Below are 16,887 nucleotides of genomic sequence, written 5' to 3'. Positions count from 1 at the left end.
TCTGGGTTAACCAGGACTTTCACAGGACGTCATGGTTTCTCCTGCCCCCACTAAGAGCAAATCCAACCCCTGGAGCTGCAGGAGCAGCAGGCAAGCAGAATGGCCGTGCTGGGGCAGAGCCCAAAGCACAGCGCAGCAGAAGGGCTGCAGGTCCCCCAGGAGAGCAGGTTAACGTGGGCACAACCGTGCTGCAAACTGCTCCCCAGGATCCCCTTTCTTACATGAGAGCTCCAACTCAGACGGGAATTACTGTGTGTGAGCAAAGCAGTTTCATGGCTTCAGACAGACACATCCCAACAGCGCAGTTCAAAGCTGGAGGAAGGACAGAGGCCTTGGGAAGGACAGACTGCATCGGCTCCGCCAGCACCAGGCACACACGTCCTGTGCAGGCTGGTCCAGCTGAGGAGTCACAGGCTCTATTTGTAATGCTTACACTTTGTTTTTCACCCTATTCTCTGCCAATTCCTTTTTTCCCCCAACAGCCGCTGAGAAAATTCAAGAGGTTAAAAGGGGAAGAATTCCTTTTTTTCCATCTAAACAGTCAACGCTTCAATGACGCTATTTGCACAGAAAACATCAACACTCTATTGTCTCCCCAGTCACAGCTTTGAGAGTGTTTCATCTCTTGAGTCAGAAGAGTGCTACAACAGAAATAATACGCTCATGTCATAAACATCACAAACTATGTTGATTATAGATCTTTGGAAAAGAGAGGAACGCAGTCACTGGTTGTCATTACACTGCACCACACTCAGCTGCACCACAACAGTGCGTGCTGTTTGTTCCAACACACATCTTCCTACAGAGGTTATGCAAGAAACACCTTTCTACTTTGCAACCCGAGTTCCACAAGTGGTCAATGCCAATAGATACACAATAATTGTACAGACAAATCACTGAAGTGGATACATAAATGGGCCCTTTCCCAGATATAGAAGGTTTTCAATAGTTCCACAATGCTACATCCATGCTACCAAGTTCACCGAATTGGGATTTCACTTTAGAAAAGAAAGAGGAAGAACAAGTTGTCTGTCTCCAGTTAGGAGCAATAACCATAGGAGGTAAAAGGGTCACAAAGGGAGAATTTTGTATCAGCATTTTAATCCTGCCACGACCGTGCTCTAAATAACAAGTGACTTTGCTTTCTGAACCTGTGGCTCCCACCTCTCACAAGCACAGCTGGTGGAGGCTACCACGCCAAGTAACAGACAATTGACATCCATGTGGGTTTTGGTTTCAGATCTGGCATTTTCTGCCAAAAATCACAGCCTGTCCCCTTCACTGCAGGTCTGGAAACACAGCCGCTCAGGGGCTGGAGCCCAGCAGGCAGAGAAGCAGCTCTGAGCTGTCTGGTTCAACGCACTGCCTTCGTGGCTCCAACCTCTCCCTCTCTCCAACTATTCCTCCCTTTACTTACCATATGTACATTCTTTCTTCAAAAGTTTTGCTATGGAACTGCTCTAAATGTACAGGGTTCAGCAGTTCCAGCCAGCAGCCTGCCCCCAGGATTACACCACACACGTCACAGAGGAATCTACAGATCAGAACAACTACTGCTTTTTGCAAGTATTTAAAGCAAGGTTTGTACATATATTTGCCATCATGTCACCATCTGATAATTTAGGTCCCAGGAAATCAGGAAAACAATCCCTCCCTGTTCACCTCCAGTACATTTTACTCATATAAGAAATGGAGTGTATCACCTCCCAGGAGAGCTGGTGACCTGCACGGACTGCAAGTGGTATCGAGTCGTCCTCTGGAGAGCTGCAGATGGAGAAAACCAACCCCTCTCAAAACAAAAATCAGTCCCTGTGCTAAAGGAACAAAAAGTAAATCTATTCCAAAATACACCTTCAAATGTCAAGTACAAACCACAGCAACAAAGCCCTGTGTTTGCTTTGTCCTGCACAGGAAGGGATGTGAGCAGCTCTGCCCAACAAACAGGTCTTTCTAGCGCTGGCAAAGAGGAGATCTACGCACAAACAATTCGCAATCAAGTGAACATAGGGAAGATTCAATCTCATGCTACAAACCCGTGCTGAACTCTTCAGGAAGCATTTTTTCCAAACGCCTCAGGGAGCAGCTTCCTTGGAGGGCTTCTGATGGTCTGAACCCTCACTGCTCAACACAGCAGCCCAGAAAGAGAACCCATCTCTCAACACGTTGCAAAACACTGGCATGAACAATTACCATGGCTATTAATTTCTAATTCATTTTTATATCATAGTGAACCTGGCCGAGGCTTCCCAGCCAAGTACTGTATTTCTAACCTAAAATATTTCAGCAAAACTAAAGTCACATAGTTTTGCAAGCAGCAAAATAGAAAGTAACAAAGTTGTGTCTAATTGGAGGAGAAATATACATTCGTGAGAGCACATACAATTTGTGCAACACAGCTACTCTGAAAGTAATGAACCAAACCGGATTAATCAATGCAGCAGACATGCAGGGTCTGCTAGGTTACGTTAAAACCATGTTTGCTGGTGATTAAATATGTCTACAGAAGATATATTACCATTCTGAATATATTTTCAAGCAGACTGAAAATACCTCATCTATTGGTTACTGGTGTGTTATTTTTAACTAATTAGATATCAGGAGGGGTTTCACCCTCCTCTCTATAAAAATTGCACTTATTTTCTATTAAACAAAACCAAAAAAAAGTTAGACTTCAATTCTATATTCCAGTATATTCACATTGAAACTGGATCGTCTTGATGTCAGCCTGCAGGAGTAGGTGTAGCAGTCCTTGCTCTCCAAGATCCCCAGGCACAGAAGGTCCCATGAGTACAAAACCTTCCTTCCTCTGTGCTCTGGTCACTTCTTCATTGTAGTGCATGGGTAATTTATTTTTATTTTTTGTAAGAAAACCTGAGCTTTAAAAGTCTTTAAAAGGACCTGGAATCAAATCTGGCCCATTCTGACCCAAAACAGCTCAGTTCTGCAAGGAACTCCATCCTGTCCTCACTTCACACAGCTCCTCCTGAGACACCACGGCTCTGACCCGAGGCCAGCGAGGTGTCAAACCCCTTCCCCTCCAGTCTCTCTTGACCCAGGAGACTTTCTTCCCGAACTACTTCCGAGGGCTCCTTCTTCCCTCCCTTTAGCACTGCAGCCTCCTGTAGGGCTCCCTGTGCCAATAAAAGAGTCTCTCTGCAATAAGCATGACTTCTTGGACACTGGTGATCAACAACTTCTTGCAAAGTCTTCTCCAGATCATAAAATGTCATCGTAATCCAATAGTTTAGAGTGCTGGCGGGTCTTCCAGAGGCGGTAAAGGCGGAAGTCAAAGTAAGTCTCAATCATTTGCTTACCTAGAGACGAAGCAGAGGGTTGGGTTACACACTGAAGCAAGACATAGAAACAAGATGAACCAAAAGCAAAACAAAAATGCACACCCATATGGACAGGGGCACAGGAGAACCTGCCAGCACGTCTCGTTTGGAGAACACTGACATGTGGCATGTACCCCAGGGCATGTGAAGGCGCCTGTGGGAAGCAAGCACCTTTTTAGACATCCTCAGACTCTGAAAGGCTCCTCATAATCCCCTGGCAAGGTTGGTCTGTGGAGGTGGGAACTGAACACAGTATGTGTCTCCAGACTTGGAACCTCTGCACTGACTGCAGAAAGTGAAGTAGCAGACAGTGGCTCCAACAGGCTGCACCTGGCAGCACTACACTGAGAGTTCAGACTGTTACACATCAAGAGCCAACTTGCTGTAAAAACTGGGGGGAATCAAATAATTAACGTGGAAAATTCAGAACAAAAATTGTGGTTTGGGGGGAAAATGGATGTTGACAGGCTGTCCCTGCCCTGCAGAGCTCTCTCTGCTCGCAGCAATAGGCTCAGCAGGACACACTGATGCAAGTTCTGCACCTCGGACTGGAGGTGGGCTCTCGTGAGGTGGTTGCAGGCTGAGCACTGCACTCAGGGCCACTGCTGGACACAGCAAGTGCCACTGGAAAACACAAGGCACAAACAACCCCGGGCTCAGGGCTCAAGGAAGAGATTTTCGCTTTTGAGGCCTGATTAAGATTAGTTTCAGATGACTTTGAGAAGGATTAGAGGGGTTACTCTCTCAGTGCGTCCCAGACTGATCAACAGGATAAATTCAGACACAGTCTTCAGCCCAGCCCCTTGGATGATCAGCTGCTCAAGTACACACACACAGAGTCCACTGCCTTGCCTGCTGGGCTGTGCAGAAACCCAGGAATTTCCCTACAAGTTGCTTCATGTCACACATGTACAGGCGTGTTTGCTTGGGTTCTGTGCAGCCAAACCTTGGCTGGACATGCACAGGGAATGCTGCACAGCACTGATGTGCTCAGCTCCTTTACACTCCTACATGGGTAAGAAGGAGTTAAGAATAAGCCAGCAGCATCAGTGCCAGCTGTGTGCAGCACAGGAAATACCCAAGAGCTTACAGCCCAGTGCTGTGTGTCTTTATCTTCCAAAAGAAGAAAGTACTGAGGGGTAAGGCAGAGAGAAATTAACAAGGGCAACTTCAGAATGTCATTTGTGAAACTGCACCCATAAATGTGTGGACAAAAGAACAGGAAAAAATCCACAGTGCCTTGAAATAACTTGAGCTACGGGGGGAGGGGAGGGGAAGGAAAAAAAAAAAAAAAGCAAAGTGGGCTGAGATGTAGAATGGCTGCAATGGGCTCCATCCAAATCACCTGCTACTGAGACAACCTGCTTGGTGCCAGTGGCTTGAGTCCTCTGGAGAAGAAACCCCTGCACACTTGGAGTTCTACTCCTATGTATCCCATGGACTCCACACACCCCAGTAAAATGATGAATCTCCCAAATTCAGTCTTGAGAGCTGCTTATTATTTAGGCTATTTGTCACTTCCAGTGGTTCTGCAGAGGTTCTGCAGCTTCAGGCACAACAAGCAGGACAGCTAAACTGTGAATAAGGAGGAATTGCATGGGGAAAGCTAGGCTCAGCAAATGAGCTACACTAAAGATGATTACAAGCAAAAAGATCATGGTAAGGCTTAAGGGAGCTCAAAATTACTTCTTCATGAAGATGCCCATAGAAGGAAATAGGCTGATGTGGAAGATGTGGTTCTTTGCACAGAAAAAAAATTACCTTGAGCTGATAGTTCAAGTGGAGACTCAAAGGCAACCCTATAAGGATTCATTAAGTTTTTCAGATTCTGAAATAGCTGAAAGGAAAACACAGAAAGTTAGGAGCTGAAAACAAAGATGAACTATAGGACATCCAGAATTGCTCATCCTTCATCCCTACCTCTAGGAAACAATCCACTACTCGGCCTTTAAATAAAACATCCAGTTCAGCAGTAAATAAATCAAATGCTTTGACTGACTGTTCTCCTAGAGGCTTCAGCACCTGTCCCTTCCTGCACACCACTAACCATTCCTCTCTGCCCTCTGGGGACGGCACAGTCCATAGGGAACAGCCACTGGTGGGATAGGATGCAGCATGTTCCACCCAGGAAAGAGGATTTGAAGCACAGTGTGTCTGCTGCCTCCCTGGGCTTGGTGCTACTCAGCAGTCTTTCCCGGAGAGGTGACCCACGAAGCTCTTACCTTCTCCCCATTGGGGTTTCCAAGAACATAGCAGCCCATGATGTGAATGATATTTGGTTCAGGATTGATTTTACTCATCAGACGACTCAACCTCTTCCAGAAGCTGGAAGAAATAAAAGAGATCATTTAGAAATTGGTTTCCTGAGGTGGATGCGTGAGCACACGTAGCTCAGGAGAGACCTGAAGCTCACAGCCTGAGCAGCAAGCTGCCTGGGAAGAGATGGAGATAGACAGGGAAGAGCAGGGGCAGAGCCTGCTTCTCAGCCCCAAGCCATGTGGTAGGGAAGGAGGAGCTGCCCAATGAGACAAGGGAGCTTCAAGGTGAAGAAAAAGGAGCAAAATCCACCAGGAGCATTTTTAAATCCACTTTACTTTTCTCACTACTAACTAGCATGCTGTGCCTGAGGGACATGAGATACAGTGACCCTCCTTGCACAAGGATTATTAGAGCAGACAGGTGGGCTCTAAAGCCCAGCAGCTCCCCTGTGATGGCTGTGATCAGATGTTTGTTTGCAGTATGAGCTCTTCTCAGGACTGCCTCCCAGCCATGCACAGGTGGGATGGAGACATTCACTTCTAAGCATCCTTTCAGCTGCATGTCCACAGTTTTCTGGAGGCCCTTGAATTACCAACCTCAGATCTGCTATGCCCCCAATGCATTCAGAAGCATGTGTGCACGTGCCTTTTATTGATGGTGTTTGTGCCAGAGCATGAGAACACTGAACAGATGTTGACTTTAATATTCAGCTCTCGTGCCAACAACTTTTTGTGTAGGAACAGGTTGGTATACAAGCTCACCCCCACAACGAAGCACTGCTAGACAAATTACATTTGAGCCAGCACAAGGAAGCAGGCAGCAAAACAGGCAAAGCTTAACTCTCTGCAAGGAAAAGCAAAATTGCCTCAGCACTGGACTTTGAGCAGGCTTTGCAGAGACAAATTCCATTTCCCCCTGCATTTAGAAGGGCAGTTATCAGAGACAGCTGTGGGGGAATAACTTGGATTTCTGCCACTGGTCACCTGCTAAGAAAAGCTACCTCAGCTACTTCCAAGCCCCAGAGGCACGAGGTGCATGTTCTGGTTTCTAGTCAGCAAAGCCTTTGTTAAGAAAGGAAATGCCTTTTTCTCTTTTGATAATCTCTAGTCCAGAGACATACCAAACAGCAGATAAGAGCATAAATCTTCTGGTGACCTGACCCAAAGCTGCACCAGCCCTGGGTTGAGCTGGGTTCTGTCATCTTTCCAGCTCTCCCCCATGGAGTTGTAAGCTGCTATTTAATTCCCTCTCTGCCTCCTCTGCCCCAGGCTAAACCATCCCAGCAACCTCTGCCTCTTCTTCTAGACCACGTGCTACAAACACAGAGCAAACAGAGCAGAAAAACGCTACGTGAGTCAAGAACATAACACAGTCACTTACAGGATCATATCTTCCTCCTTCTCCACTTTGGCGAAAGTGGCAACTTTGTTCTTTAACAAGTATAAGTGACCTGGACCCCCCTGCAAGAGAGAGATGGACAAATGCACAACACCTGAAGAAACAGACCCTGGAGATATTTCTTGTTCAGTGTTCAGTTACCCAGCAGTGCCACAAGGGAGCAGAGTGGACATGCCAGGCTGGCACAGCTGCTACAGCCTTCACAGGAGACACCATAGGCACTACCTCAGAACATTTTCACATACAGAGTATGTCGGGGGTTGGATTATCCATTTGTTAATGTTATTATGCCCACCTTGCTTTAGAAAGACATAGTAATAAGAGGAAAAAAAGAAACACCCTTCACTGTGGGTGGCTGGAGAACAATAGGGAAGAAAAGAGAGCCTCCTTCGGTGGGGTGTGTTAGGGAAGTTGCTGTGGTAGGCAGAAAGAAGCTGAGCACAGCAGGAGAAGCAGGCAAGATGTCACTGTAGAAGAACTGGTATTTGGCAGCAGCAAGCATAAAAAGATTGAATACAACATCAGGAAAATTAAGAGTTGCAGTCTCCAGGTCACTGGGCTGCAAATGCTTCTGCTCTGCAGCACGAGGCACGTATCATCAAATCATACAATTCTTAGAGTTGAAAGGGACTTTTAAAGGTCATTTAGTCCAACTCCCCTGAAATAGGAAGTTTAAGTCAGGCTCACTTCCTCACTTCTTCTTTCAAGGTTCCCTGCACAGCTGCTGGAGCAGCACAGAGCTGAAGCTCTCAGGAGAAGAGACTCAGGAAAGGAATCCCCACCGAGCCCCAGATACAGCAGTGCCCCAGTCCGTCCCAGCACTGCTCCCTCTGCCTGCACCTTCATCCCTCTCCATCCCCTGGGTCTCCAGGCTGTGCCATCTGCTGGTCGGATCTGTGACATCCTTCACTTGGCAGCATCACACTGAAGCTGGACAAAAACTTACAGCTATCATATCAGACATACTCCTCCTTTTCTCCAAAAACCTCTTTCTGGGGGCTTTGCTAATGCAAGTTAGCTTAGGTTTCCTTGAAAGCAGCTGAAAAGCAATCCAGCTCTGGAGCTGGCTACACTAAGTCAAATGTTATCTGCTGCTGTCACAGCAACTTGTGATGGCTTGCTGTCTGGGCAAAGGAGAAGTGAAAGCTGTATGCATTTACTCCAACAGAACCTAACATTGGAATACTGGTTCCTCCATGTACTTTTCCCTATAGAAAGAGGAATTTGTGACAAAACACTCCCACTCTTAACAACTTTCATTACCTGGCAAAATATCAGCATCTTCCAGATTTTGCAGCCTTTCCGATAAATGTTAAGCTTCTTCTCTATTTCCTCTGGAAAACAAAACAAAACATGTTGGGAAAGATGAGCCACGGAGGAAGTGAAAAATTAACCTTGCAAAACCATTTTTTTCTTCTCAGTGGAGTTCAGTCTTGAAGGCCAAGCTATAAGAGGTGCTCAGCATGCATTTTCAATAATGTCAGAGCAAATCCTCACCTTTAATGCTGTGGAAAATGAGAAACCACAGCCCATCACAGGGCAGGCAAGGTACAGAGCAGCAGCAGCTACTGCTATCTGCTGACTACAGTGCTGTACCAGACCCAGCTGTCCTGAGCCCCTGCTCACCTATAAGGGTATCTCACAGCAGCATCTTTGCTGCCCTGTGCTTCAAGCTTCTCCTTTATAATCTGTGACCTTAGCACAGAAAACTGCCTACAGAAGTGAAGTTTTATTATGGCAGCAAATCCAATAGCACCACACTGAGCATCAGGTGTCATTAGGGTGATAAAAACACCTTTGTACATGGTAGTGAGGTGCAGGGCAAAGTGACTTAACATACTGATCAGATACGTTTGCAGCAGGCAGGAGTTAAGATAAAGAAATAACACTCAGCATACCTAGGATGTCATCAAAGGTGGCGTGTTCGTGGTCCTGGAAAGCAAAAAGAGGCAGATGTATCAAGGTTTGCTGCCACTACACCAGCTTCCATGACATTACTCAGGTCTTCAGCATCACACACTCATATTCCCAGACAAACATACCCTTAAGCATGATTTAACCCACTGGTGGCTTCTAGTTGCATTGCAGGAATAATCACCCTACAACACACCTCAGCAAAGAAGCTGAAGACCAAATAAGTCCATTGGAGGCCAACTTCATCTAAAGACTTGGAGATGAAACCCACAGACCAGCCCAAAGCATACACCATCAGACACTGTCAATGTCATCAATGAGTATTTGCCTCTTGGCCCACGCTGTGTATCCAACTGATGTTACTATGCACATCCAAGTTGGCTAACAAATGGCCAACACTCCTAACCCATCTGCCTCTGGCATAGCAGGGTCACCAGTACAGCTGTACAGCTCTCAGTGGAAGGGAGACAGCAGAGCTAAACCCCTGGCAGCACTGTCTGCTGCACAGAGACTGAATTTCCTGGGCTGTCAGTCTAACCCTTCTCTTTCAGATTAAATGAATGTGAAGTGATTAGGAAAAAGAGACCCAAGACTCCCTGCTGGTGCTTTAGACATTGCTCAGGCAAGACTCCTAGTGAAAATCAAGCTTAAATTCATGGCTGACAGGGAAGCACCACTGCACAGAGGGCAGTGGCCCACTGCAGTGCTCCAAGGTCTTACATTGCCCAAGGATGAGCAGAAACACAAGTCTTGAGCATGGCAACATGAAGTTCCATTCAGGTCTGTCTTGGCTTCCCTTGCTCACCTTCCCCCACTGCCTGGCTGTGTATACATAGTCTGATCTCCCACATACGCAACTTTCACCCCAGCTTGGTCTTCCACTTAGACCTGAGCCTCCTCGAAAGCTGTGCCAAATCCCAAACCTGGGTCCAGCACACACCCAGCCCTTTCCTTTCAGCTTTTCTAAGTCACAATCGTATTTCAGAATCACTGTAATAGGAACAAAGAAAATAAATCTGTGTGGAGCCAGCTTCCACCCTCCTGGGCAGAGCAGAAGCGATATACTCACGTAGAGAATGGGGATGATGGAGGGATCGTCCCTGCGGATAATTGTTGGGACATATTCAGCTTTGGGCACCTTGGAAGAAATGAGCTGTAAAGAAAAAAGAGAATTTCAACAGGACGAGGAGAGGCCAATAGAGAGTTCAGAAGCACAAAGGCTGTGCTAACAGTGCCTTGCTCAGTTGCCCTTCCTACGTGTTATCTAAACCAGAAGATAATCCAGACTATCTGCATTGCTGCAGAAGGTCCTCCAAGCCTTTGGTCCACTTCAGAGCATCCTCAGGCCTGTGAAGTACTCCCAAGCATCACAGTTCCCCCAGCCCTCACAACTGAGTGCACAGCTCTGTCCAGCAGTAAGGACCGAGTCTGAGATGACAGCTTGTAAAGTGGAGATAGGTGGGCACAGAGGATGCAGCTGCTTGCAGATCAGCAAGATTGGCTGTAGCCCAGTAAAGATCATTGCTGTACAGCCTTCCCTGTGTGAGGTTTTATGCTTCTGGCTGGAGAGGACTGTTCAAATTCATATGCTCAGTGGGCCAGACGTGGGATGGCTGCATGCCTGAGCCAGGACCAGCCAGGGCTGAGCACAGCAGTGGCCAAGGGATAAGATGACACAGGCACACACAGCCATAGGATGTCAGGCAGCTGCTTGGCAGCTCTGGATGAAGTGTTCAGCCAGCTCGTTAAGAGCCTAACTGGGTAAGCCTGTCATAGCACAAGCCAAACTGTGATGGAGATGCAGTTGATTTGGCTGTGCTGTGATTTCAGGCACCTCTGTTCAAGGCTGTGAGAGCAAGAACAGGCACTGATGTCCAGGGATGGACAGTCCTCTCATTCACTTTGCAGATCCTAAACTTAGCAGCTGTCAGAAGACAGACAGAGCCCCAACAGCTAAAGGTAGCTTGGCTTGGAAACACTCACCATTATTTTTGGTGGAATAAAGTCTTCTCCATCACACGCCATGGCTTCAAGCTCCTTTTCTGCTTCCCAGTTCAAGTCAAAGTCACCATCCAAAGTGCCACAGGAATCCTGAAGGTCATGGCCTGTCAGAACACAACGTGCATCACAAGGACAGAAGAGCTTGCCTTCTCCACTCAGCTCTGTCTGGCAGCTACCTTGCAAGAAGCACCACAAGCCATGAGACTTGTGCCCTCCTTCCTTCCAACACAGTGACAGACACCACACGTCGGGGCTGGCGTCTCTAAACAGACAAACTCTCTTGACAAACGACAAGTGCACACACAGAGTCTGATACCACACATCACAAAACATTTCATCAGTCTCACAAGTGTAAGCTTTCAGGTGCTAATTCACAACAATCACCCTGTCATTTCAGAAATGGGGAAGGAGATGGAATGCAGACAGACTCTCTACACTTTAACATTGCCAAGCTGATGAGCAAAAGTCTCCAAAGACTCCAAAGCTGGTCTCCTTGTAATAATTACTGGTCCGACTATGTTTTCTCAGTGCTTATACAGAAACTCTGCCTTCTTAGTCAAATTGATCCTGGCAGAGAATCCTAGAGCGCGAGGACAGCCGTAGCAAACACAGCAGTATTTCCACAGTAGACTTGAATTTGCTCTCCGAGTTCACCTTACCTGTTGGCGTTCAATGCCTCCTGGGGAAAAAAATATCTGGAAGGAATATAATTGACCGTTAAATGTTAAAAATAAAGGTGGTTCCCTTAAGCCAGGGAGTGAGGAAAGAGAACAGAGGTGCCTCCACTTGTGCCTTTTGGGATGTCCAAGTGCCGTTGGACAGTGCTGGAGCACCAAACACATCTGTCTGAACCATGTCTTTTCCATTCGCTTCTGAGTTAGCTGAGGGAGCAGGGAAGAATCAGACTGCAAAGGAACCATCGGGTCATGTTTTGAACCTGGCCTTTCGTACATCTCCCCTGCAACCTGGCACGGTGTGATCTCCAACCAGGAAGGCTGGACCTCATGCTTACCTGAAAGATCAGTTGATTTCAGTAGTGAAGTTTATGTAATGAATACAACCCATGTCAGCATGGGCAAACTCATAACCATTAAGACCCTTGCCTGCAGGATTTCAAATAAAAATTGGGTGAAACAGCCATTCTCTTTACAAAAAAAAAATAAAAAAAATTGGGAAGATGCTGGCATTTCCTTCTGTAAATTATCACAACAGCACCTGGGTCCCCACAAGCGGAACACTGTAGCATTATTGAGGATTTCCAGAGGGATTCCTGGCAGCCCAAAGATCAGATTGCCCCAAGCTATCATCTGTGCAGCCTGCACAGATAGGAAATCAAAGTTATGTTTCACAGAGCACTGCAGCTGTGCTCCAAATTATTCTAGGCTACAGAAGAGCTCAGAAGGGGCTCTTGCACAGGAGACTGTGAAGGTTTGCCCCTCTATGGTGAATGCAACCTGGGACTGGTGTGCTTCCAAGTAGGGTGTTGCCCCCAAGCAAACAAGGGATGGTGGGAACAGAGAGCCATAAGAAAGCTGTACCACTGGGTGTCCTTTGGCTGCTGCACAAAAACATGAGGATAGATGTGCTTGTGCTCTACCTGTAAATATAGGTACACAGAGACGACCAGGTGCATATACCCAGAGTATTATCTGCTCAGATCTCACGAAACTAAAAGGATAACAAATGGGACAAAAGGGAACAGAGAAGTTACTCCAGTGGGACTCCAGTCAACACCTCAGCTGGAGGGTTTGGCCACAGGAGGAAGCTCAAAGGACTCAGAACTCACTTTCTCGAGAGTCATGGAAGGAATCAGCTTTGATGGGAGTCGGGTCACTCCAGGACCTGCTGAAGCTCCTCTCACGCCGTTCGGCAAATGCTAGGATAAAACCAAAGCACGACATTAACAGACTCCACAGCCACCTCGGTTGCTGCCAGCAAAACAAAACATCCAGTAGATTTCCACCAAAGCTACACATCACGATCTCCCCTGTGCTTGTTCTTCCACTTGCCAACCGTGAGTCCTCTCCGCACAGCAAACAAGGGTCTGTCTTCCAGACAGCAGCAGCAGAAGTGCCCACTTTCTGACCTGAGCCATTGCAGTAACACAGAAAAGAGAACACTCGATGGTCACTCCTTAAATGTGCACTGCTCAAACCTCAATTTCATCAGGGCGTTTCCAATATCCCAGTGTAAATGCTCTGACTCAAAAGCCTTCACAAGAAAGTGCACACACAACAGCTAATGACACTAGAAGAAGGCAGCTGTCATTTCTCCCTTCTCATGTGTTAGGACGTTCTCTTCTTGTTCTGTTCCATCAGAGAAGGGGCCTTTAGAAAGCTCATGCTTTCCAAATTTTCTGGCAGAAGAAGAAATACTTCAGTTTTTGTTCACCTGCTGTGGTATGAGCATTTTTCACTCCCCTTTTTTTTAAAAAATAGATATATATATTTTTTTCTTTCTTCAAGGGCCATTTGTACTGACATTTCCCAAGTGGAACCCAGGGAGCTTGGCCCAGCTGAATGCCTTGCAGGCAGATTTCTGAGAATCACCAACCATAATGTCTAACTTGGCAGTTCCCTGGGAGAGCCATTACATCTAGATTAACAGCCACTTAGGGCCACGAATGCTTATTTCTAGTAGCAGACAGATCAAGCTCACTGCAGTAACAGCAGTAACAGCATCTCACATCAGCAACACAGGAAATCAGGGCAGATCTGCATTACAAGAGCTGAGATAGAGCCTGTCCTCTGCTGCAGCGTGTCCAAGTGCAAAGGTCCAGGGAAACAAATCACATGGAAGTTCTTCAGGTGATTTCCATCCTCAGCTTTCATTTAAAACAACACATGTAGCTATTGAGCACGTGGAGAAAGCTTTGAAAACATGACCCGAGAGTTACCAAGGCAGAGAGGCATGCCTGAACTTACAGACAGCTCTAGGTGAAGGTGAGCCCTTTTCATTTCAGGCAATGCTAACTCAGATGCCAATAAAGACACTTTAAAAGGCAAAGCTGTTTGCTGTCTACTTCCCACAGCATATCAGAATGGAGAGGAAATTCAACTCAAATTCAACCCAGCAACACTTTTGCTGTGGGCAGTCTGTATGTGACACCTGGCCAGGCGGTGGCAAGAACAAGCTGTTTCCTCTTCTGGAACAATTCTCAGCTCTCAGGTGCTGGCTACACCACTCTCAGCCCATTCCACAGCTATGAAAGAGCTGTCCCAGCCAAGTTATGGAGAAGTACTGCGTTCCTCATGGAAAGAGAACTGCTGTTTCTCAGGCCCAAGAGGTGATTTCTTCCCATGTAAGGCATAATGCTCCCTTTATTTACCCCCTTGCTCCAATCTCTTTTCTGTTCTTCTTTCTCTCCACAACCTTCCTCTCAGATCCCACTGGGCATCTCTCCCCAGGCCCTGCTGTGGGGAAGATATGGTGGTGGGATAGGGGAGGAGAAAAGAGAAAGCCACTGGTCCACACGGCACACAAAGCACCAGCTGCCTCCAGGGAAGCACAGCAGGTCCACACCTTCAGTGAGAAGCCAGGCAGCTCACTCTGCTCGACTTTCAGCTCTGCTTCTCCTCGCTGCTACACCAGTGATCACCAAATACCATGCAGACGTGGGACAAGGATGCTGCAGCTCTTCCACACCTCATACAGAGGATGCAAATTTCCTACGGCCAATGCAGAGGTTCTTTGGAAACAGCTTAAAGGCTGCTTGCAGATATCTGTGTGTCTTGGAGACTTGCAACAACCTGGCCTTCTCTTCATAAGGTAAAATGGCATCAGCAGGTCAAATCCTTCCTCCAGCCCAATGCTAACTCCTTTCTATTGGCATCTGTGCACAACGTGGGCTCCCTGTAAACCACCAGCACAAACCCCAACTCCTCACAGCCACATCTTACAGGTTCTCACTTACTTTGTGCTTTAACCCTTCGGCTCCCCACCATGCGGAGGTGCTTCCGAAAATTCCTGTAAGAGAAGTTCAAACAAAACCTCTGAGAAAGGTGACATGAAGCTGGGCCCAGGAGGACTGAAAAAGCTGGGAAGGAAAAAAATGGGAAGACAGACTGCATTTCCTTCAAGGCATTCAAACACTGGAGAGCAGGTACCCAGCCTCTGTTCAGGGTTATGTCTGTCAAGCACATGGTTGTTTCTGAACCCTCTTGGACCAGTGTTGCAGAGCAAGCGAGGTTCTATCTGGCTGTCCCCTTCTCATGGGCTGCTGTGGGCTTTTTGCCCACTCTCCTGTACATAAGGCACCTGTTCTGCAGCAGCAGCCGCAGCCCATGCTAGCAAAACTCCTTCTTCTCCTGGTTAGCAGCAGGAGCTTCTCCCTCCTCTCTTTTCTTCCACACATGCTCCAGCAGGGAAGTGAGGTGCCCTGGGCTTTGCAGCATGCACACACAGCTCGTGGCTGTGCTCATTCCCAAACACATTCAGAGCAGCTGCTAAAATCCCAGCAGCACCATTAGCAACCACGCAGCCTATACTGCTCTCCAGAGCAAAATGCTGGGAAATATTTTTTTGGCTTCTTCCTTTTTGGAAGCACTGCTAAGCAAGGCTGACTGCCCTCACCAGCCAGCTCTCTGTGGCTGCCTGTCTAACCATGTGCTTTCCTGCCCAGCTCCACAGGCAGACTTCAGTAGAGCTGCAGAGTTCTCAGTTCCAGACTGTTTCCGCCCACCCAAGGGCAAACCTCAGGGACACAGCTGCACCTCTCAGTCTGCATAAAGCAGACCATCTTGGCAACTCCTGAGAGCATGTTCAGTCGGGGAAAAGGAGGCTGAGGGGAGACCTTATTGCTCTCTTCCAATATCTGAAAGTGCTTACAGTGAGAGTGGGGTTGGTCTCTTCTCACTGGTGACAGGATGAGGGGAAATGGCCTCAAGTTGTGCCAGGGTAGGGTTAGGTTGGATATCAGGAGACACTTCTTTACAGAAAGGGTTGCTAAGCTCTGGAGTGGGCTGCCCAGGGAGGTGGTTGAGTCCCCATCCCTGATTGTGTTTAAAAACTGTTTGGATGTGGTGCTCAGGGACATGATTTAGCAGAGGGCTGTTAGAGTTAGGGCAGTATGGTTAGGTCGTGGTTGGACTCGACGATCTTTAAGGTCTTTTCCAACCTGCGTGATTCTATGAGGCAAAGGGACTCTTTCTACAGCCTCCTTAGAGCAAGGGACCTGTTTCCCTTGGTTTCTCATCACTCACCTAAACAGTAACTGAACAGGGGACAGGAACTGAACAGGACAGCAGAAAAGACACGGGATGAGCAGCAAGTGGACTAGCAAGGAAAGGCTCATTCCTCCTTGAATCCTTCTCAGGTGAGGTGACTTCAGCCTGCACTGCAGCTGGCAGATGGCAGTGACCCACATACCTGCAGCCTGTATGGAGCAGGGGGTACTAGATCCCCTCTGCCCCTCCAATGTACACCACAGACATCACACAACAGAGACCATTGTTGGTGAAAGAGGTGAAATGACAAGTTGCTGCAGCACACATCAGTTAGTAGAATGAGTAAGGACATGGTACAACCATGCAGACACTTGAACAAACTGGCTGGACTGGAAGGCACACTCAGCACTGACACTGAGGCATTCAGAGCAAGGCAGACACATCTACTCTGGTTTAGAAAGATCAACACAAGTGCAGCTCTTATGAGAGGAAGAGCCCATGCCATGGTCTGCACTGTCCCTTCTTTGGCTTCAGATCCCATGCAGCCATCCGAATCCAAACTCAGCAACTCAAGAAGGAAGACCTGAACTGCTCTGTATGCAAAGCCTTCAGCACAGTAACTGCTCACCAGGGCTGCTTTACAGCATGTTCGATTCAAATCAAATACAACGTTCTAAGGGGAACCAGGGACGTTCTTTAAACCAACAGGTCTTAAATGTGGTAAATCACCAGAATGAAGTCTTTATGGGCCACTGCAAAACTAAGCTTACACCAGACACCAAGCACTGAAGTTAATTGCCAAGGCCACCTTTACA

General features: G+C 47.4%; 1 protein-coding gene across 6 annotated transcripts in view; it reads right to left on the bottom strand.

The window, feature by feature from the left end:
* Positions 1 to 503: 503 nt before the first annotated feature.
* NSMF (NMDA receptor synaptonuclear signaling and neuronal migration factor) overlaps positions 504 to 16,887 on the bottom strand; it is a 42,391-nt gene continuing 26,007 nt past the window's right edge. For 4 of the 6 annotated variants that reach the window (XM_085239544.1, XM_085239545.1, XM_085239550.1 and 1 more), the window contains 10 exons: positions 14,821 to 14,873; positions 12,694 to 12,783; positions 10,890 to 11,011; positions 9,976 to 10,059; positions 8,891 to 8,924; positions 8,256 to 8,326; positions 6,975 to 7,054; positions 5,558 to 5,660; positions 5,097 to 5,172; positions 504 to 3,314 (listed from right to left, as the gene is read on the bottom strand). In XM_085239544.1, the coding sequence (XP_085095670.1) occupies positions 3,217 to 3,314; positions 5,097 to 5,172; positions 5,558 to 5,660; positions 6,975 to 7,054; positions 8,256 to 8,326; positions 8,891 to 8,924; positions 9,976 to 10,059; positions 10,890 to 11,011; positions 12,694 to 12,783; positions 14,821 to 14,873 (811 nt within the window). In that variant the 3' untranslated portion in view covers positions 504 to 3,216. The remainder of the gene's footprint in view (positions 3,315 to 5,096; positions 5,173 to 5,557; positions 5,661 to 6,974; positions 7,055 to 8,255; positions 8,327 to 8,890; positions 8,925 to 9,975; positions 10,060 to 10,889; positions 11,012 to 12,693; positions 12,784 to 14,820; positions 14,874 to 16,887) is intronic. The other 2 variants (XM_085239547.1, XM_085239548.1) reach the window with 1 other exon arrangement.

The sequence above is a fragment of the Meleagris gallopavo genome, chromosome 19 (genome assembly GCF_905368555.1).
Source record: "Meleagris gallopavo chromosome 19, MGAL_WU_HG_1.1, whole genome shotgun sequence".
Lineage (NCBI taxonomy): Eukaryota > Metazoa > Chordata > Aves > Galliformes > Phasianidae > Meleagris > Meleagris gallopavo.
This window is presented reverse-complemented; position numbering and strand designations above follow the sequence as displayed.